General features: G+C 32.6%; 1 protein-coding gene across 2 annotated transcripts; it reads right to left on the bottom strand.

Moving 5' to 3' along the window:
• Positions 1 to 508: 508 nt before the first annotated feature.
• Positions 509 to 21,128, bottom strand: LOC131062281 (ras-related protein Rab11A). Of its 2 annotated transcripts, none has more exons than XM_057995902.2 (2): positions 20,356 to 21,128; positions 509 to 1,253 (listed from the first exon to the last, which is right to left on the bottom strand). In XM_057995902.2, the coding sequence occupies exons 1-2, from the start codon at positions 20,580 to 20,582 to the stop codon at positions 806 to 808; spliced, it is 675 nt and encodes a 224-aa protein (XP_057851885.1). In that variant the 5' UTR covers positions 20,583 to 21,128; the 3' UTR covers positions 509 to 805. The 2 variants fall into 2 exon arrangements, with proteins under 2 accessions (XP_057851885.1, XP_057851884.1); XM_057995901.2 differs by lacking the exon at positions 20,356 to 21,128 and adding an exon at positions 2,472 to 3,208.
• Between the last annotated feature and the right edge of the window lie 297 nt (positions 21,129 to 21,425).

The raw sequence follows: 21,425 nt of genomic DNA, 5'->3' as shown, positions 1-21,425 counted from the left end.
TATATAAACAAACTACACAAGTGTCTAATTTTTGAAGAATTTTCAGGGGCCTGGAAAATTTCAAGGTAGATTTCTTCTGCCCACAGAAAGCTCCAAAACATCGTTCAGCATACAGTGACTAGAAGTACAGAACTCATGTAGCCTGGATGTTCACCACTCGAAAATCATGGCAATATTCCTAACAACAGCCTATTGTCCTTGTGCCAATCGCAAATATGAACTGGGATATCTAATTAATTCAGACCCATTTATGATATTAATTAGAATTTTCAGATTGCATAGTTGGGGATAAATCTCAAGTAAAAATCAGAAATGTTCACATCATAACTAAAACATAAAAGCAAAACCGACCTTGTTGAACAATAAACTCAAAGAACGTAGACAGTTCAGAGGAAGATTTTACAATCTGAATAAGATCCTATAAACAAATCCCTACACTCAGATCTGAAACTTTGCAGTTATATCTAAGAAAATATAATAAGGTCTTCTTTAACGACAAGAAATCCCGAAACACAGTAACCAAAGAAATATCAATAACATGTAAGAGTTTTGTTACTAGAACTGTTTCACCTTGTGTAGTAAACTTTATGACCCTTTACAAAAGCGGAACAGATGAATACAACAAATTACAATGCAAACTCACCAGTATAGGACCAGAGACTTCCCCAGAACAAAAAATTAGAACCAAAATCAGCATCATAAATAAAGATACTTTCTGGAAAATAGGTTCTGCCTTAAGGACAGAAATGCAAGCCAATATATAAGGATGACGATATGCTGAGACCTCTAGTAGGAAAACGAATACTTATGTTAAATTACAACAGTTATTTTTCTTGGCATTGACCTCTTGCACTGGGCTGGGAAGAACAATTTTTGTGCCAGTCAACGAAGTTGCATTTCCATTTCCTTGTTCTTCATTTGCGGTGAGGACTTTCCTACTTATTGTCTTGTAGATTTCTGTCAAGACTGTCATAAATGCAGCCTCCACATTTGTTGCCTCTAGTGCCGATGTTTCAAAGAAGAATAAACCCTCTGTTTGAGCAAATTCTTGTGCATCCTCTGTAGGCACTTCACGTTTGTCAGCAAGATCACATTTGTTTCCTATCAGCATGATAACAATATTATTGTCTGCATGGCCTCTCAACTCCTCAAGCCACCTCACCACATGATCAAAGGTTTGTCGCTTGGTTATGTCATATACCAGCATCGCACCAACAGCGCCTCTGTAGTAGGCACTAGTAACTGCCCTGTATCTGTTCCAAATGAAAAGAAACAATACCCACATGAGATATGCTATTCAAGTCTGAAGATAAATGTCAGCTAAGTAAGCTACAAAACTGATCTGCAAGCCCTATGCTTTCAAAATTCAGATCACAACGCCTTGAAAAAACATACTTATATCTCTGCCCTAATTGAAAGAAAGAAAAGGTTCTATAGCCTCTCCACAGTATATACTAACAAGATGCGCCTCATGAAACTCTTCTTGTTACAGCAGGTAGCTATGTCCTTCATCCATTTCAACAAATAGTGACAAAGCAGCCAACTATGAATCTCATTCACAGTATTGTACTGTACCAATTGAGTGCCATTTTATCACTTCTTTTCTTTTTTAGGACACCTGACGCATTTGGTGTAGACCCTTAATAAATTCAGACAAATTAAGACCCCCAATAATGCACAGCTTCACCAGTAAGCTATAGATAACATGGGCTAAGAGTTGGGACAAATTAGTTTCACTCAGTAAGTCAACAGCAAGTGTTTCTCATCATTCTAGGATCTTCTGAAACCAGCAGTTTACTTTTACAGCATTCAACAAAATTGAAATATCCTCTAGAACAAATTAGAGCCTCCAAGCCAAACAAACTTCCAGATTCTACATAATGCTATAAATTTATTACAAAGAGAAAGAAAAAGGAAAGAGAAAAGTGACTTTCAAATAGAAAATGCTTCATAACAGATGAACACAATGGCATTTTTCAATGCTGTAATCACATTTGTATCGTCCATTTGTCAACTTTGAATCCTAGCTCATAGTGATAGGATAGAGAAGAAAACCAGATATTTTAAAACAAAGGGTACTCAGAATTTAACCAACAACTAGTTTATCTCAGAACTTCCATGTCTTTCACAATGAAAATCATCTATACACTAGAATGCCCGCTCTTCTATTCTAATCACTATAAACATAACCATCCGATTCCAAAATGCACTTTAATTAGCAAGAATTAGCTGCTATCTACAACGAATCTCAGCAATTGGAAAACATAAAAAGCTATTAAACAATCTCACAAAAGAAAACTTTTCAGAACCCATACTTTTGAATCGTCAGTGTTATATCTATTATCTATTACTACACTGCTTTTTTTAATTTCTTAAACACCAAAGCACTACTGCTTCTTTCTTCAAAATTCCTTGCTTAAGAAAGGCAGCATTGCTGCAAATAAAAAGGTGAAGTTATAGAAGTGGTAAACCTCTCCTGACCGGCAGTATCCCATACTTGTGCTTTAACAGTCTTCTCGTCAATAACGACTGTCCTCGTCTGAAACTCAACCCCAATTGTGGACTTGGACTCCAAGCTGAACTCATTCCTTGCAAACCGTGCCAGTATTTGCGATTTTCCAACCGCAGAATCTCCAATCACAACAATCTTAAACACGTAGTCAATTTTATGGCTATAATCTCCATGCCCACCGGCCATCTTCTACTAAACCCCCTCCAGTCCACCAAAATTCCAACGCCGAAGAGAACTTCTAAAATATCCGTCAAATATGCAAAAGAAGATCAGTTTTTCTCCAAATGACGTCTTAAAACTTGGAGATCTCAAAACCCACTAAAAATTTCAACAACAAATGGTCAAATTCCGCCAGAAAATGAGCAACAAGCTCGCGTTTGACACTTCTGTCTATCCCTCTTCCAAGGCTGGTATTCGACCAAAGGACTCCTGTAAATTCCGCCCAATTTGAAGCACTCTACCTAAAAGATCGCCATTTTCTACCCAGAAGAGTACTTTAAGGAAATTATGGCGTGGAAGATCCGATGACTGAACAAATCAAACGGTTGATTTATTTTGCTTAAGCTAAAAAGGCGACCAGTAGAGCCCAGCGTGCTATTAAAACAGTAGCTAAAGCAGCTAGGAGAAACAAACCATAATTACCAGGCTGGGAAATCGTCTTAATGTGGGCCAAATTTGGCAAACAAGGTCACGTTACGATTCATTAAAATCTGGAATTGCAAGGAAGCTCAACTTTCTGTCAGGCACATTGTACGGACGGTGTACATGCACTCCAGGCTCTGTGGAATGTACTTCAAGCTCTTTGGAATGAATCTACACCTTACACGTCCGGATATTTGGGCACCTTTAGTGAACGCCTTAAAATTTGAGTTTGAGTGTGAAGGGGTTAACACAGATTCCCAATATAATAGTAAGGTGGACCTCCCCACGCGGTTCTAGTTATATGAAAAATATATATATATAAAGTATGTGTGGATTTTTAAGGTAATGTTAGTTTATGGTATCGTGGAAAACATAAATGTCCTCTTACATTTTATAGGTTTAATAAATAATTAATTAGATTTTAAAAAATATTTTTTTTTTTGGTGAAGTAATATGAGTAGAATTATATGTGTATTTTAATTTGGTTTAATTTTTGTAATAATTAATTAAAATTTTGTAATTAATTTCTTGCACAATCTAATTTAGATGCTATATCTAATTAAGATGGTTTGATCGATGTCGTTTTGTTTGTAATTGCCTTTTATTTTTTTTTAACCTTTGTTATGCTAAAACCATGGAGGGACATTTAGAGGAAGTTCTTAATTCATTTTTATGGCAATCAAGCTCTTAATAATAATAAAAAAATTATTAAATATAAACATCTTTTATAATAAAAACAATTATTATTTTGTATAAAATTATATATTTTATAATAACAATTTATATTAAAGTAAAATATGAAATTTACTCAGTATATAAAAAAGATTAAATTTTATGACGAATTCTTCAATTAATTTTAGTTATGTATGATTATTATTTTCAATAGTATATAAGAAAAATGTATAAGAAGAATAATTAAATTAAAATAAAATAATGAAATTGAGATTGGTTAGAGAGGAAGCAAGCAAAGCTCAAAGTTTAGAGTTTGATTGTTGTTTTTTTCACAATTGTCTTAGATAAAGATCTTAAGGGTTCCATAGTCAGTCTTATATATTCTAATGGAAGAGACAAGAATTCAAACTTTATTGAAATTGATTTTTTTTAAATCCATGCCTTCAAAGAAATTTGGGATCCTCTTGGCTAGAGCAAAGTGGCTATTATTTTTTCCTTCAAAGATCTAAGTGGTGTCCTCATCAAGAAATGGATGCACATGGACATTTTTTGCCTCAAAGAGGTCAAATAGAACTTAGAGAGAAATTTTAGAAAGTCCTCCAAAGTAGACCTTATATTGAAGATCTCAAGAATGCTAGTGAGGATGTCCTTGGCTAGGTATCGAAAGGATCAAGTAATTTTTTTTATTAAGCCTAGTTATAAGCTCTTATTGGGGTAACATCTAGTAGTGTTGTCAAGCACATGATTTGAAATCCTCTAAATTGGTCAAAAGTTGATATTTTGTGCACAAAAAGTTTCTGTAGACACCTAAAAATGGTCAACGCTTGCGGAGTCATACTTTAACATTTGCGCATTGCCTCATTTTAGGTTTTTGCGTCGCATTAACATTTCTCCTATGATTCGTACTTGGTTTTTATCATTTGCGAACATCGAGTCATTCTTCTACATTCTTCATTTATCTCGCTCTCGAATTTGGTCTTGTCGACAACACTATCCAATCATGATTTTAATCGATCTTATCCTATTGCATCAATGTGCGTGCTTATTTGTCATCATTTTGGACATCGTCAATCCTAATTAGGGTTTTGTCCTCCTGTCAATCTTGCGATCAATTTGTCGTTGATCGTTGTCCTCTTATCAATCTTGTCATCTGGCGATCGATTTATCATCAATCCTTCAATCTTGTCATTTAACGATCAATTTGTCATCGGTCGTTGTCATGTTCGATCTTGTCATTTTGCGATCAATTCATCATTGATCGTGGTCATTTTCAATCCTGTCATTTTGCAATCTATTTATCATCAACTCTTGTCATCTTGTTCGATCTTGTCATTTTGCGATCGATTTGTCATCGATCGTTGTCTGTCTCAAATATGTCAATTTGGATCAATTTGTCATTGTTCCTCGTCAATTGGCGCATTTTCTCAATCAAATCATTTATCACATTGGTCATTTATCAATCCAAAATCAAATCATGATCGAGTCAATTATCTTTCATCAAGACCTAATTCATCTTCTAGGGTTTCGTGATTTAATCATTTAACCTTGTGTGTGTCATTTCTTCCTTTAGGATTAATAAATTGTTTATTTATCCTAAGTCTTCTCATTGCAATTAAATGTTCATTTAATTGGCTAATTATTCCTCTTTGTGAATTAATTAATAAATGACAAATTATTAATTAATTTACCTAATTTCTAATTTCCATCAATTTCCTAATTTCTTAATTTTCTAATTCCTAATTTCAATTTCCTCCTATTTCTCTCCTAAATTCATGGAAATGACATGTCAATTTGTCATAAATTTGTCATAATTGACAATCAATCAATTTTGACATAGAAGTTGTCATAATTTGTCATAAATTATCAATCAACAAATTTTGCATAGAAAGTGCATAATTTGTCATAATTTGTCATAATTGACATAATTGATTTGCAATTTCCATTTGAATTGAATCATGCTAATCTTGTCATCTCTCCAATTCTTCTATAAATTGGATGATCTTCATCAATCAAAGCTAATTGGTAATCAGACTATCGAATTTACGCTTCTAGTACTCTTGATCAAAAATCTCATCTACATGCTTTCAATTGTGTGTGTGCACTTGTAGGTGAGATCCACAACCAAAACTATTTGGAGAGGAAAGAAGAACAATGGAGCCGCATGAAGGAGCATTCAAATCACATCTTTGGTTTGCATAATCTTTGCTTTTGAATGTTTCTATTTCATGTCTCTATTGAGTGTTGTTTAGGATAGATCATTGCAATGAATGCATTTGTGATTGAGCTAGATTAGTTTTTATAATGTTTGTGATGATTTCCTATTTCCTAACGTACAATTTCTTACTCATGAAATCTTAAAAAATGTGGATGGAACAACCATTCTGATATTTTCTTACTAGATCTACTTGGAAAACAATTTCTTGTTTAATTTCAAAATGGTCATTCATTCAACCTCTTTGGGCTTGCTATTTTGAAACTTTTAGTCAAATCTAAAGACCTGTTCAAAATATAGATTTTGTTGAGATATGTGAAGTCTTTGTGGCATTTTTGCTTTCAAAATATTTGATGTAATCTTGGCTAGTGTAAAAGATCATAGAATCTTCCAAGATGTCTCTATATTTGTTGGTCAAATTTGGATGCAAATGATCTATTATGTTGTCAAGATAGGGAGAGCCTTCTAAATTCTAAAATCGTTGCTCATTTTATGAGACAACTTGGTGAAAAGTTGGGTTTCTTGGCAAATGATCATCCCTATTCAACTATTACTAGTGTCAGTTGATCTAATGTGTGGCTATCATTGACTTATCCTTGAATCAAGATCAGTTAAGGTGGTGCTTCTACAAGCAATGCTAGAAATGCTAGAAACTTGGTTTTTAGCCTATAAATTATAAAGATATTGCACAACACGAGGCTTTCATTATTCAAAATGGTCTTTAGTGTGCCTTGGATAATGTTGTTTTTTGTGTCTAGTTTGAAACTAATTCCATGATCTTGGTGTAACTCCTTAGTAAGAATAACAATACGAATGATATATACTGGCATCTTAACATCTACCTTCAAGAAATCAAAAGTCTCTTATTCATATTTGAAAAAAGAATTGATTACATCCTTTGAGAAAATAACAAAGTTGATTTTTTGATCAAGTTGAATGTGGATCAATCACATTAGATAATAGATTCCTCTTGATCAATCTTGTTAAGATCAAACTCCTCAATTGAAAACAAATTTACTAAAATACTCTTGACTCTCTTCTCTATCCTTTTTAATATTTTTTCCCTCTACAAAATTAATTTAACTTCAATGGTACAACTATATAATAGTCATATAATAAAACTTGCATCTCAAAACTTCTACCTATACATCTGAATAGAATTGAGCATATTAATTATGACCTTAAAAAGTGGAAAGATGCACTAAGCACGAGACAGAAAGCAATAAAACGGAGGAACTTCTGTACGATTGTGTATACAACGAATTTTTTTATACAAGGTTTGTTTAAATATAGGTAATATAAGTTCTCTAATCTCCCCTCACATTATTAAAGAATGAGAATGTCCGTTGTGTACCTAAGTTTATAATCTCCTAACTCAATTATTATAGATATTTCTTGGCAGCTTTAGTATAGCTTTTTATTGCATGTGAACGAGTTGTACATTTTAAAACGATCGAGTACCCGACGACACAAAATATTATATTTAAAACTTTCTGACTAGATCTGCAGAAATTGCGTCTGAAGTCAACTAACTTAGTGATATATAAGGAAAAATTATTCCATGTTTTCTAAAAAAAATTATAATGAGTAGTCTGTGGAGTTTTTAGTAATATAATTATATCAATTAAGGTAATCATAAGGCTGTCAAAAAAAAAATAGAAACTACCAGCATTCAATTCAAAATCATTACAAAATTTAGAAATCTTGTTGACTTTTAAATTTTAATATATTAATTTAAGATAGTTACGAAATATAAAAAAACTATATATTTTTATTATAAGATTCATGGATAAAACAAATAATTTCAATTTTTTTTTTTTTTGGAACATTTCAAATTTCATATTCTATATCAAATAGATAATAAAATATACTAAAATATAGATATACATCATTAATCCAACTCAAGTTATATAATGTATAATGGAATATAATTTGAGTTGGTTTAATAGTGAACACAATTTAAATTAGTTTGATGGTATATATATATAATTTCAATTTATTTTTCTGCAACATTTCAAATTTCATATTCTATATTAAATAGATAATAAAATATACTTTAAAATATAGATATACATCATTAACCCAACTCAAGTTATATAATGTATAATGGAATATAATTTGAGTTGGCTTAATAGTGAACATAATTTAAATTAGTTAATCTAATAATAGAAGTGATGTATTTTATTTTGAGATAGTTTAATAATAATATATATTTCATAATGAGTTAATAATGTAATGATGAAAGCATATACACTTGTACTTCGTGAAAAGTCTAATAATAGTGACTTTTATACTTCATTATTAGTTAATCTAACGACATAGACACTCTACACTTCATAATAGAATCAAAAGTTGTGGATATTTAGAATATTATCGTAATTGTCGATAACCTTTTAAAAAAACGTTAGGTAGGTCAACATATAAAATAAAATAATTATTTGTTATTAGGGAGATGGTGCTTTTTGCATTCGTTAATTTATGTGGTGTTATTATTTGGATTCAATTGTACAATATTTGTTGTAAATAGGGTGGCAAGCTAAATGAGATCGACCTTGGGGGAAATTCCTTAGTTAAGTGCACTCAGGTCGAGTAGTATTAGGATGAGTAACCTTTTGGGAAGTGTTGATGCTTCATCTTTATGAGCTTCACCTAGATGCAACAAGCGTTAAGTAGATCATTCAAGTTTTTGAGAGAGAGAATCTAATATGAGCAACTACCCATGAAATGTGGGTCAATGACATCGACTAAAAAACTACGCAATTGAATATCGGTAATAACATCAAATAATACCTTAATACCTAAAATATTTAATAAATACTCCTACATTTGCCTCATTTATTTCAATGCATCATATCAAACTGCAAATTTTTCTTAATATATAATGAGTACATTGATAGGTATTTGTAATGAGTAAAATGCTTAGTTAATCAAAAAATAAAAATAAATGTAAACATTATATTTTGTGGCAATAACAACCATTAAACATAATGTATATTACTAGGGATTGTATTATGTTTCAATTGAATTGTCTAGTAATTTGAACTAATGTCATGCGTACATGCTCACCCTCATTCTTCCTAATGGATCATAAGCACTAACTTGCATGCAAGCATACTATTAGTAGTTGAAGTTTGATGAGATATGAAGTTCAAATAAACACTACACTAACAAAATCATAAAGAATGTGTCACTAATGATTGACGTATCCAATGTCATTTGATGCTCAAGGCCAACACCAGTGAGAGTTGTGATGACTACCACATGTGAGAAAACTAAAATGATTGAGATAGAAAATTAGGGCTCCATCTATTATTGATTCTCCACATAATGTGACATTCTTTTTTATACTATAGATGTTGATAATCTATATAAACTTTTAAGGACATTGAAATTAAGATTATGTTTTCTCTTGAAAGGATTGATTTTAAGTTTGGCATTCATTTAGTGGGATCTTCAGGGCTCTATTCCTTCTCCCCATAATGAAATTACCACATTTGAGCATTGATTATTTTATTTCACTAGTAGATGGCTAAACTTGTTTATTTTATTGTTTCCTTATCCAAAATATAAATAAATCTTAAGAAGATCTAAGACAAATACTTAGGGGTACTACATTTTAATGAACCTCATTCAATATACTTTAATTGGTTGAATGAGTTTTAGTAAACCCATGTTGGTGGTTTGCAATGGTAGTTACCTATGTAAAGCCTTTCCCATGGACAATTGCATTCCTATAAGTGTTCACTCTTTCATCCTCATTCATGATTTGGGTTAATTGTCACCTATCAAAAACATTCCTATATATGTTGGGGCATCCTATGGGAGATCAATTGAGGGGGAGATCATCTTCCTATCTCAAGGATGAGCAACTGCCTCATATAATGTTCTTGTGTGTTGGTCAAGTTAAGGCTCTTGTTTTCCTAGCTATGAGTTGATTCAAGGGTTTCTATGAAATCAACTATTGACATCTACAAGGAGAGGTGAGAGGTAGGTGCACTCAAATTGTAGTGGTCGTTAAAGTCATAGTGACCAAGCATGTCAATTTCATCAAATTCAATTGAAACACTTGGATAGATATTACATATGAGATGCCACTCTATAGGCTCATCTAAATTAAATCCATCTAGTTGTTAAGGGAGAGTTCAACCTATCGATGGAAATGATGAGAAAACTTCATACTTCCCCAACATTTGCAACAAGAAATGTCTTGAATTGTTTATACACCTATGAACTAGTGATATAACTAGTAGATATGGGGAATGCTCAAGCTTAAAGATGTACCCTAAAGTAACATTTTACTATAATACAATCTTCGAACTTTGTTCTATGTAAGACTTCACATAATGTACAAGTCCATCTAGTGAGGCATTTGTAGGCCTCCTTAAAACAAATATAATCAAGTTGGCATTCAAACACATCTCAAAATCGTATGAGATCATTAAACAAGTTATACACACTAAGAAGAGTGAATCACATTAAGACATTTAATTTGACCAACTATATACTCTATAATATTTACTCAAAGTACATATCCATTTAATGCATTTAATTATCATCTCCTAAACACAAAATTTAAGATATTATGGTGCTAGCATTGGCAATTGAGTAATTAGAAGTCTCGTCCACAATAAAGAAAGAGAATTTTACACAGACAAACTAAACTCCACTCACTCAAAATTCATATTTAACAAATTTAATCACAACATAAAGATTATGACTAAGTCATCCCACCATGAATTTGTCTAGAAACTCAAATATCCTTGGGCATCGATCCTCTTGGCATGAACTACATACAAATTAGTCTCTTAAAAATATGACCATAAGAGATTTCTTTGCCACTTGTTAGAGTGCAAAGGCAACATGGCTTTGAAAACATAAAGAACATCTACAAGATAAGACAATGGCGATGGTTTATTGTTGACCATTGTGACACAAGGGATTGACAAAAAATGGAGTGTCATTGCTTGAGAAATCCTTGACAATATCCCATGAAAGCAACACCAAAATGAGCTTTAATGTGTGTAGTGAAAGTGCAAACACGTAACCAACTCCTTCACCATAAGTCTAATGTTGAGGCCTTAATTGTTTATTATTGACAAGTAATATGTTGGATCTAAGTAGCCCAAGGTTCTCTAAGTACATATGGAAATGTGAGAAGTTGTTTGAATGCACTTTAAACATCATAGTTTTCATGAGATGTCAATTGTTTTCAAATTTTTTTTATCATTTAAAAAAAGTATATCTTCTTGAAATTCTCTGATATAGTGTACCATATGTTTCTTAAAATTTAAAAATGTTTTAAGATTTTCTAATCAATCTCATGTTTGATTATAATAGCCTACTTATTGTAACCCAAAATTGATGACCTAACACATGCTTATAGGAATAATGATAAATACACATCCTGTATAGGATACCTAGTTTCTATTAGAATAGTTAGGGGGCAAGGTCGTATAAACCCCATGCATGTTGACATAAGGTAGTCAGATGAAAATGCCATGATGGGGCTTGGCATTAGGATTTATATTTAGAGGGACAAATTTATTATGTGTGTACATACATACATACATACATACATGCATGCATGCATGCATGCATGTATGTATGTATCTATACATGTGTGTGTATACATACATACATACATGCATGCATATGTATGTACATATATGCATGTATCTATACATGCATGTGTGTGTATGTAATACATACATACATACATGTACATACATATATACATACATAACGTAGACTATAGGCTCTATACAAGTATATTTTCATATTTTCAAAAAAAAAAAATTGTTGGAAAATTCTAAAATTAAAATTGATTCTTTTTTCATTTTGTCATAAAAGAGGGGCTAAACTGTCACATGAACAATTTCAAGTAAAATTATTTTGACCAGAATCCTTTTGCTTGAAAATATTTAAGTTAAAACATTTATATAAATTCAATCTAATTTAAATTTTAAAATTAAATTATAATAACTATCTAGTAATTTTAAGGAAAATGATTTGCTTGAAAATATAAATATCAAGTAATTTTGAATAATACTATTTCACCTTAATCCACTTTATTGACCCAAAATGTTTCACAACTATAAACATTTATCCTTACTCATTTGACAATACAAACTACATTAGTGAACTCCACACCACTTTAACTAAATATGAAATTTTACCTACATAATATGTGTTGCATTCTTGTGATGACTATTGAGCCTAAACATTCGAGATAATGTTAATAACCAACACATATGCATATTGCTTTTGTTTTTGACATTATGGTTCAACCAATCAATTGTCTTTTTTGTCAAGGTGTTGAAAATCTAAAACACATCTTTTGGGATTGCATATATGTTAAGAAGCAATGGTTGTTGTGTTTAAAGACTTTGTTGTTGTTTTTACTCATAATCTTAATTGGAAAGAGGCTATTTTCGGGTCTGGAATGCAAAATGATGTTATTGTTGATTCTATTAGACAAGTTATTTTAAAGCATTTATGGAAAGATAGATGTGAAGCTATGTCTCCTAACAATTTCTATTAGGCAATTGGTATTCTAAGGCTTTACTCTAACAAGTTTCTTTAGGTGGCTTTCTTGGTTTCCCAAATCTAGGTTTTACGCAAAAAGAAAATCGTAAAGTCATGTAGCAAATCAAGGAGCAAGTTCTGAAGTACCAACTTGATACAATATTATACATGTACACTTAAAATTGATTAAATCAATATTTAATTAATTATCCCTTGATTAATTTAATTAATCATATTATCCTATTATTACCCCTAAATTAATTAAATCATATTTAATTAATACCTCCTCATTCCTCCCAAAGTTTGATTTATTTTTATATATCAAACTCAACTTTAGGTTGGGTCCCATGGAGGGGGGCTTCCTTAAAAATAGAGCTGGAAAAATTTAAACATGGCGGTCTCATGAGTTTTGTTATGCAACCAACTTAAAAAATTGAACTACTAAATTTAAGGAAGTTTGAGCACAAAAAAAGGTAAAATTAATTAAATAAATGTCATTTTCCCTCTTCATTTGATTTTGGTGGGAAATGGAATGTGCATATTATTGACAAGTGGCAAACAAAGTTCCTAAGTTGGTGGGGCAATTTTTAGCCCCACCCTTTTTTTGCCTGCTTCCTAAAAAGTAGGGGCTTCCTTTTTTGGGGGAAAGATTCCAATTGATCCTATATAGGAAAAAAAAATTGCTCATGGGACCATTTCTTCCTTAAAAATAGAGCCCAAGCCCCTCCCATGGGACCCCAGCCTTAGGAATATTCCAATTTTATTCCTAATCCTAATTAGCTAAATTAATTAATAATTAATTAAGTTTAATTTAGTGATTCCTACAAACCTATCTTCTAATCCCTTCATTAAACTAATTAACCCTAACCCTAATCCCTGCTAGTATTTATTCAATCTTTAAATACTACACATCTACCCAAGTCCACATGTGACTCACAAGTCAGCCTACCCCTTACACATGTCATTTTCACAAGCCTCGACCTTTTCAACATGTGACTCACAAATCACCTCATAACCACCTTACCTCTTACACATGTCATAGACATGTGCCTTTCAGGAGTTTACCCATGTGTGAGAACACTTGCCCTTGCACCCCACTTCTCCTTGCGACACTTGTCACAAGGCTAAGCCTTCAAATCTAGTACCACACTCCCTTTTAATTTGAGCCCTTCATCATCTTTTTAATCTTAACCATCCATTTTCAATCTCCAAACTCTATAAATCGAAGCCTACACTCATCCAATTTTCATCACTTTTCATCATAAGCTTATGCTACCCTTTTGGTTGCATATCCACTTCATTAGTATCCTTATGTTGTCCTTATGAGAACATAAATCATATCCATTGCACACCCACCATGTCCAAATCATCATCCACACATCCTTATATTGTTATGCAATTGTGAGCAATCCACATTTCACCCCCACCTATCTCTCCCACTCTTCATTCATCAACCTCAAAGCAACGTGGTTCGTGAAGACAAGGAGGACAAGAAAGAGACGACAATGGAAGCGTCATGAGGGATAATAATTAGTTTATTCGTTCATCTCTCATTAGAATTTAATTTTAATCTTTCTTGATATTGCTTCAAAATGGTTTGGTTTTATATTGATGACTAATCTTACTAACCGTTTTATGGCTTTACAATACAACTTCGTGATGAGGTTGTTTCTTTTCGTTCATCTCTCATTAGGCTTCTATTTTAATCTTTCTTGATATTGCTTCAAAATGGTTTGGTTTTATATTGATGACTAATCTTACTAACCGTTTTATCTTGCTCCAGCATTGTATGTATTTGGTTAGATTTCTACGACTATTCCTTTGTAATGGTGTTTACACCTCCATGAGGTTCATTTTGTTGAACAACATTATTTGATATTGTTTGTAGTCTAAAGTGCTCCATTGCTATGAGGTTTAAAGATTATGTAATGAGTTTGAGTTGTTAGATTTATCATGATTCTCTATTTTTATTTTTTGGCAGTCTTTTGATCACCTAAAATTGTATAATTTTCTTGCATTGATAAAAAAATGCACATATAAAAACTAACTTCGTTCCACAAGAAAACAACTCTTATTCAAAATATATATTGTATAAATAAACATTTTAATTTCTCTCATAGAATTTGAATACTTACTTTGGAATCTATAGACGCATTAACATATAACATTTTAAGGCATGTTAATTTTTTTTTTATGATTTAGGGTATTCAAAACGTCGCCACTTCTAATCATATCATAAAAGGATGCATAATTACTTTTGTCGGCCATACATCAGAAAAATCCCGACATTCCTCTAAGAAAGGAAACATTGCACATAATTTATGGCGATAATTTCGATGTCTTCATTCCTGACATAATTTAAAAAACACAAACCTAACTCGATTATCTTTCTCGAAAAGCAAAACCTTCAAAATTAACCACAAAAACATAAATAAAGCGGAAGAATCGTACTACATGACTTACATATTTCGCTAAATTCGGAGTATGTTCCCAAAAAAAGGACCGTTTACACGGGAAAAGCATAAGCATGTATGGAATTGCAATTGCAAATAGCATCAAGGATGGCTGAACACTAAAATGGTACAGGTTATAGCAAAGCGCAAAGCTCATCTCTCCAACTATTTAAAAGTAATTGTGCACCATTGAGGGGGTTTTAATTGACCATTGAGGGGGTTTTAAATCACCTCAATTAATACATGGTTAATGTCATAGATTTCACTTCAGCTTCTAGTGTATGGCTGAATGGATGGAAGTTTTGAGTCGTGGCACACCTATGAAACCCGGTTAATTACGTGGAGTGGTGGGGCATTAATTACGCGGAGTGGTGGGGCATTTACATGCATAGACTTTAGTTTTATTAAATGGAAGATTTATAGGTATCATTCAGCATTTCCGTTACCATCATTTTTATCAATGTTGTTTTAATTCTTTGGTATACTACATAAAATGTTTAAAGTGATATGTTGCTAAAAATATTAATAATTAAAGATTCAATTTATAAAATGATTATAGTGAATGAAATAATTTGAATATGATTGGGTATTTATTGATAAAAGCTTTGAAGTTTAAAGATAGATTTGTGATTGGAAGAGTGTAATTGTTGAGAATAAAAGATAGAAATATGTTCATTTTTCTAAAGTTATGGAAGACACCGGAGTTCCGGACCAAACTCATCTCTTATATCATATCGATAAGGTTTGACCCTTGTGGATGGTGTAATCAAAACATATGCAATCATCCTTATTATTAATCTTAATCAATTAAACAACCCTTTAATATATCCTGCGTTTTTAATAAAAAACAACCCTTTGATATATCCTGCTTTTTTAATAAAAAACAACCCTTTGATATATCCTGCTTTTTTAATAAAAAACAACCCTTTGATATATCATTTTTTTAAACAAAATTATCAAATCATTTATGATAAAACATAAAATATCCCCCATGCCTACTCCTCAACAACTTGCCGCCTTGTCTATGGCCTTCCCTAGATTTTTCCAATATCCTCATGAAGGCTTTGCTACGACCAACTTCTCCATGTCTCTACCTGCTTATGCCTCTGTTGTTTCTTTATTTGCAGTCTCCCCCAGCTTGACTTTATTCGCCTCTCTCAGCATTTCCCACTCCTTGTCCAAGGGAAAAGGCAAAACCTTTGTTAAACGCAAACGTATTGCCTTTGATGACAATTCGTCCTCTGAGGATGCTGAGAATGACAATCCTTCCCCTGATTTTGAGGTTAAAAGGAGATCCTCCAGATTGGCTTCCAAAAGCTTGCGCAAAAAGAAGACCCATGTGATCGAAAATATTGACTCGGAGGAGGACCCCATTGAGGACAAGGAGGCAAAGGACCCTAATTCCACTATGGGGGCCCCTAATGGGGATGTTGTGAATGTGGATATGACTAGGGACCCCATGGTTCTGATCACTATTGGTGCTGTTGGCACGAGCAATTCCGAGATGCAAACCCAGGACTGTTGATGTCAAGGATAGGGCCCCTATGAACATGGGCACTGTGGGTGTCATGGGTGAGGAAAATTCTGATACCAAAGCCCTGGACTTTAATAACTTGGATTCGGATATAAAGATGGCCGAATAGGTGATGACCTCTCTCTTCCCCTGATGGACCTGGGCAATGATATTGATTGTTCCCCTGCTGAAGATGTGGTCAAGGTGATGGATAAGACTATGGATGACATGGCTACTATGAACCCCCAGGGTGTCCCTACTCTGGAGCAAATGGAAAAGCTGCACACGGACGTGTTGGACATCACACAAAGGATTGAGAACCTGGGTCTTGTGCTTGAATTGTAGGCTATCATGGACGGTGTCAATCGGCTCAAAAGCAAGATGGAGGCCTGGGATGCCCAAATTGCGGGCCTTAACAAATTTCATCTGCAGGTTTTACATAGCTCGACGCTCACCCTCTTTGCTAAGGGAATGTACTACGAACACGGAGGAGGATAAGCAGGAGGCTAAGGCCCTGTATAAGTTTATGTCTAATGAATGGAATAGTGCCATGAATGCCACTGGGGTGCGAAAGGTGCCCCTGTAGAGCATTGTGGTCTCATTAATAGTTTTACTCACTACTTTTTTAATCAAAAACATAAAATATCTTCTATTAAAATAATTAAAATATTTTTTAATAAATTTATTTAATAATATATAATATTTTTTACACTATTCACATCAAATTAAAAAAATTGTACACAAAATTTTAACATTATTTTTCTATATATACTAAAATTATATATTAATTTTTTTAGTAAAATAAGATGACAATAACCCTATAATAAAACTTACATCTCAAAACTTCATTGTTTTTCTACTTTAATCTATCTTAATATTAAAGTTATTTGAGCATATTAGGATTGGAAAGATACAACAGATATACTTTGTGATAAGTTGCAAAACCTTCTCATGAAAACTACCTTTTTTTTGCCGTATATAATTTTCAGCCTGCTGTCTTTATATTTGCTACTCTCTGTGACGTGGATTTTTGTTTGTAACTTAGAAGCGATAAGGATGAGAAAAATATCAATGAAACAAATAAACTTCGATGAGATTGTTTGGATATTGAGATTTGTTTAAATATATTATCTTCCCTCCCTAGTTGTATAGCCTCTGTAATCTTCCCACTCCCACTCATCAAAGACAACCTCTATGCTACGGCACATCAAGGCTTTTTATGAGATCAAGACATTGGACCATGGAAACGGTGGACGGGTTGTCAGTCACATGTCACATGCCCACCGACGCAAATTATGGTTTTTAAAATCTTCCTGTCTGGAAGTGGGTAAGTTAGTATGCTCTTAACTCCTTTTGGGTCCACCCAGAGCACCATTTAATGATATTAGAGGAAAGATCATTCCATGCCACTTACAGAAAATGATGAATACAAAAACTCTCTCATTTTAATAATGTCAAAAGTTTTGTTGGCACGCTGAATCTAAGGACTGCAAAATGCAGAAATATTATCCTTGCCATATGAATTGTGGACTAGACTGACAATCTAGGCCAACTCTTGCAGCAGCATTCAAAACTCATAATTCTACTCTGGAAGGCCCGAGATACTTTTGTTCCAACATTTATGGAACATCACTTCAATGAATCATATGCAAGCCAATCTTTGCTACCCTGTACTACAGCCCAAAAGTCTGAATCTTCAAGTTAAAAGCATGCAAGTTAAATGACTTTAGCTTGTTAGAGGCAGAGCATTTCGGACAGGTATCCTAACGTCCCGATCAGATAAATGCTAGATGGTAAAAATGTCTCTAAATCTTCAAGCTTAGAAGATCATTAGGATTCTGTTTTTATTGGTGCAACTCCAGTGATATTTAAGCAGAGTTTCATATGAAAGTAAAATAGGAAATATTTGTTGGATTTAATTTATTTTGATAATAGAATATGAAATATATTCTTAAATATTAATGATAAAATATGTTATATAGTCAAAATCAAGATATATCAGAAATTTTATATTTTAAAGAAATATGGATTTGTCATTTTTCATATTTTACATCAAGTCATTAAAAACACTACTAAAATCTCTTTTCTTAATATAAAAATATTTAATTCTGTTTATTTGAATCATAAAATAATTAAGATATTTAATTCTGTCTATTTGAATCATTATGTCCAGAGGCATCTACAATGACATCAAAATATCCATAGGTAGATGCATGAAATATGCCATCTTTGGTTTTTATGGAGGTGTTATTTTATTACTCAAAATAAAATAGAACCCTCCCCACTTGTCTCCAACTATATGAAACCGTAGCCATAATATTTTTGAAACTCTTGTATACTACTAATATTGTTGCAATCGTCAGATTTCCTTCTAATAGAACAGAGAAACCATTACATTTTCTTAGATATCTCTCCCAATAAATTACTTATATTTTTTAAATATAGATATACTAATAAAATAATAAAGATTTCGATTAATAAAATTAAAGATCTGATAAATCAATATGTAAAATAATACATTAATTACAAATGACCTTTTAAAACCACCTCTACTTTTGCCTCATCTGTTTCAAGGCATAATATTAAATCAGCCAAACTTATGAACTTTATTATAGACACACTGTAATTCTCTAAAAGAACTCTAATGAAGCCTGCAGGGAAATTAATAGGCAAATGTAGAACCCAAATGCTGCAGAGCTTTGCCAGGGAGCAAGCCATATTGGGGCAAATGAAATATTTATTTCTTCCCAACTGTTAACCATTTTTAAGGTTTGTAAAATATCAGATATTTTTAATTTAATTATAAAAAGGAAATATATATAGAAAAATTTAGAACTTTATACCTGGTAAAATTGGCTATAATTGAAATTAATTAAATATTTAATGTATATGCTCAGATCAATGTGTTCAATTGATTGATCATTCAAACAGGTTGCCAGGCTTACTTATAAAATAGCATGCTCCAACATTATATGCTATAATAAACAAGGGAAACAGTTCAAAATAAATCTGAAGGAATTACTTTCATTGAAATTCAAAAATAAATTTTAAAAAAGGTTTAATTTTTTAGACTATAATATTTTTTATATAATTATAATTAAATTTTTAATCTTATTGTAATTTATTTTTATAAATAATTATAAATTAAAATTATATTTATTCAATATTCTGAAATTCATAATCATATTTTATTTTGAATTTCAATCAATTAAGGTCCAATTTGCCTCTAGAATTAGGGCGGTTTATATCTAATGAAGTGTTAAGGGTGGATATCGGTATGCCGTATCCTTCACAGCAGAGAGGTCTTAAGTTCCAACCACTGTAGAAACTATGAGACGATTAATCTAGTAGTTTGCAGCCGTGAACATAAACTGTGGCCTAATTACAGAATTGCAGTAAAACTTTTCTTTTAAATATAAGATATTTCAACTATCAAACAGCACAGCATTTGGAAGAGTAGCAGATATATCCAGAAAAGTTGCCTAAGTACAAACTTCAGTAAAAACAAATTGCTAAATCCCAAAAGCAAATAAATAGCATTGAACTGCAAATAAAAGCGAAAATAAACACTTCTATCAAAAACACGCTTTCCAAAACCATTTAAAGACCGTACGGTTACACAAACGAGATCGCCAATTTTACATCTTCAAGCAAACTACTTTTCATATTTAAACATCTAAAATACTCCTCGAAACCCTTAGAAACAGCTGGAAGCCTACGGAAATTTCAACAATTACTTCTAAATCTTCATACAAATCAAGAGCTTAAGAAAGCAGAAAAATCATTCGGAACAAAAACGTGAGAAGGTTAAAAGAAAATGGCGAACCTCTCTTGGCCGGCGGTGTCCCATATTTGTGCTTTAATGGTTTTATCTTCAATAACAAGTGTCCTCGTCTGAAACTCAACTCCAATTGTCGACTTGGAGTCCAAGCTGAACTCATTCCTCGCAAATCTCGATAAGATTTGCGACTTTCCAACTGCAGAATCTCCGATCACAACGACCTTGAACACATAATCAATTTTATGGCTATAATCTCCATATGCACTCGCCATCTTTGAAAAAGAACCGCAGAAAAGCCCCCAAAAAGTATCCTCTACGAGCAAAAACTTCAAACTTCTCCGCCAAAAGATAAATAAACCTCAGAACATTTCAAAATCTCGGCAATCTCAAGAATACCGCTAAATTCTTCGCCAAAAACACAATCAGCGGTCAAATTTACAAAAGATTTCCAAATCCGTCACAAAACATGCCCGAGAGCACGCATTTAACATTTCTGCAAAAACTCGAAGCTATTTCTATGGCGCAAGTATCTTACTGAATGTCCACAAAAACCGCTAAATTTAGAGCCTGTTCCGCCAAAAAGAAAACTCACCGTTTTTCACGGGAAAAGCATCGACATGTACGGAAATCCTCAGAGAATTTAGCAGCGAAATTTCAATGGTTCAACCCTAAAATGGTACCTCTGTTTTCCATAAAGTAAACGTGAGCGGTACAGCAGGGCCTCACCACTTCAACCACTACATAAAAAAGGTTGTGCAACAGTAAAGAGGGATTTTATTTCACTTCAATTGAGCAAACAGATTTTTCTAATGAGGAGAATCTTAAGGTTGTTCCGCGGAGAATCCATTAAATAGTCCATCAAATAACCTTACCTGAACCGTTAACTAATCCTGTATCACGCACTAATTAAATGAAATGGATTTTCATGATAAATATTTTTTATGTTGCCTAATACGTAGATCTTGTCGCTCCAGGGACAAGAGGGAAAAATATAATATAAAAATGGAGCCCACAATTGCCCATGACTAAACCACTTGAAAGTTAAGGTTGAGTGGGGTAGATATCATGTTTTCTTAAAATTAGCATTAGCATTAGCATTATACAGTATCAGTATG

This window comes from Cryptomeria japonica, chromosome 11 (genome assembly GCF_030272615.1).
Source record: "Cryptomeria japonica chromosome 11, Sugi_1.0, whole genome shotgun sequence".
NCBI classification, from domain to species: Eukaryota; Viridiplantae; Streptophyta; class Pinopsida; order Cupressales; family Cupressaceae; genus Cryptomeria; species Cryptomeria japonica.
Note: the sequence above shows the minus strand (reverse complement) of the source record. Positions and strands in the feature narration are given on the sequence as shown.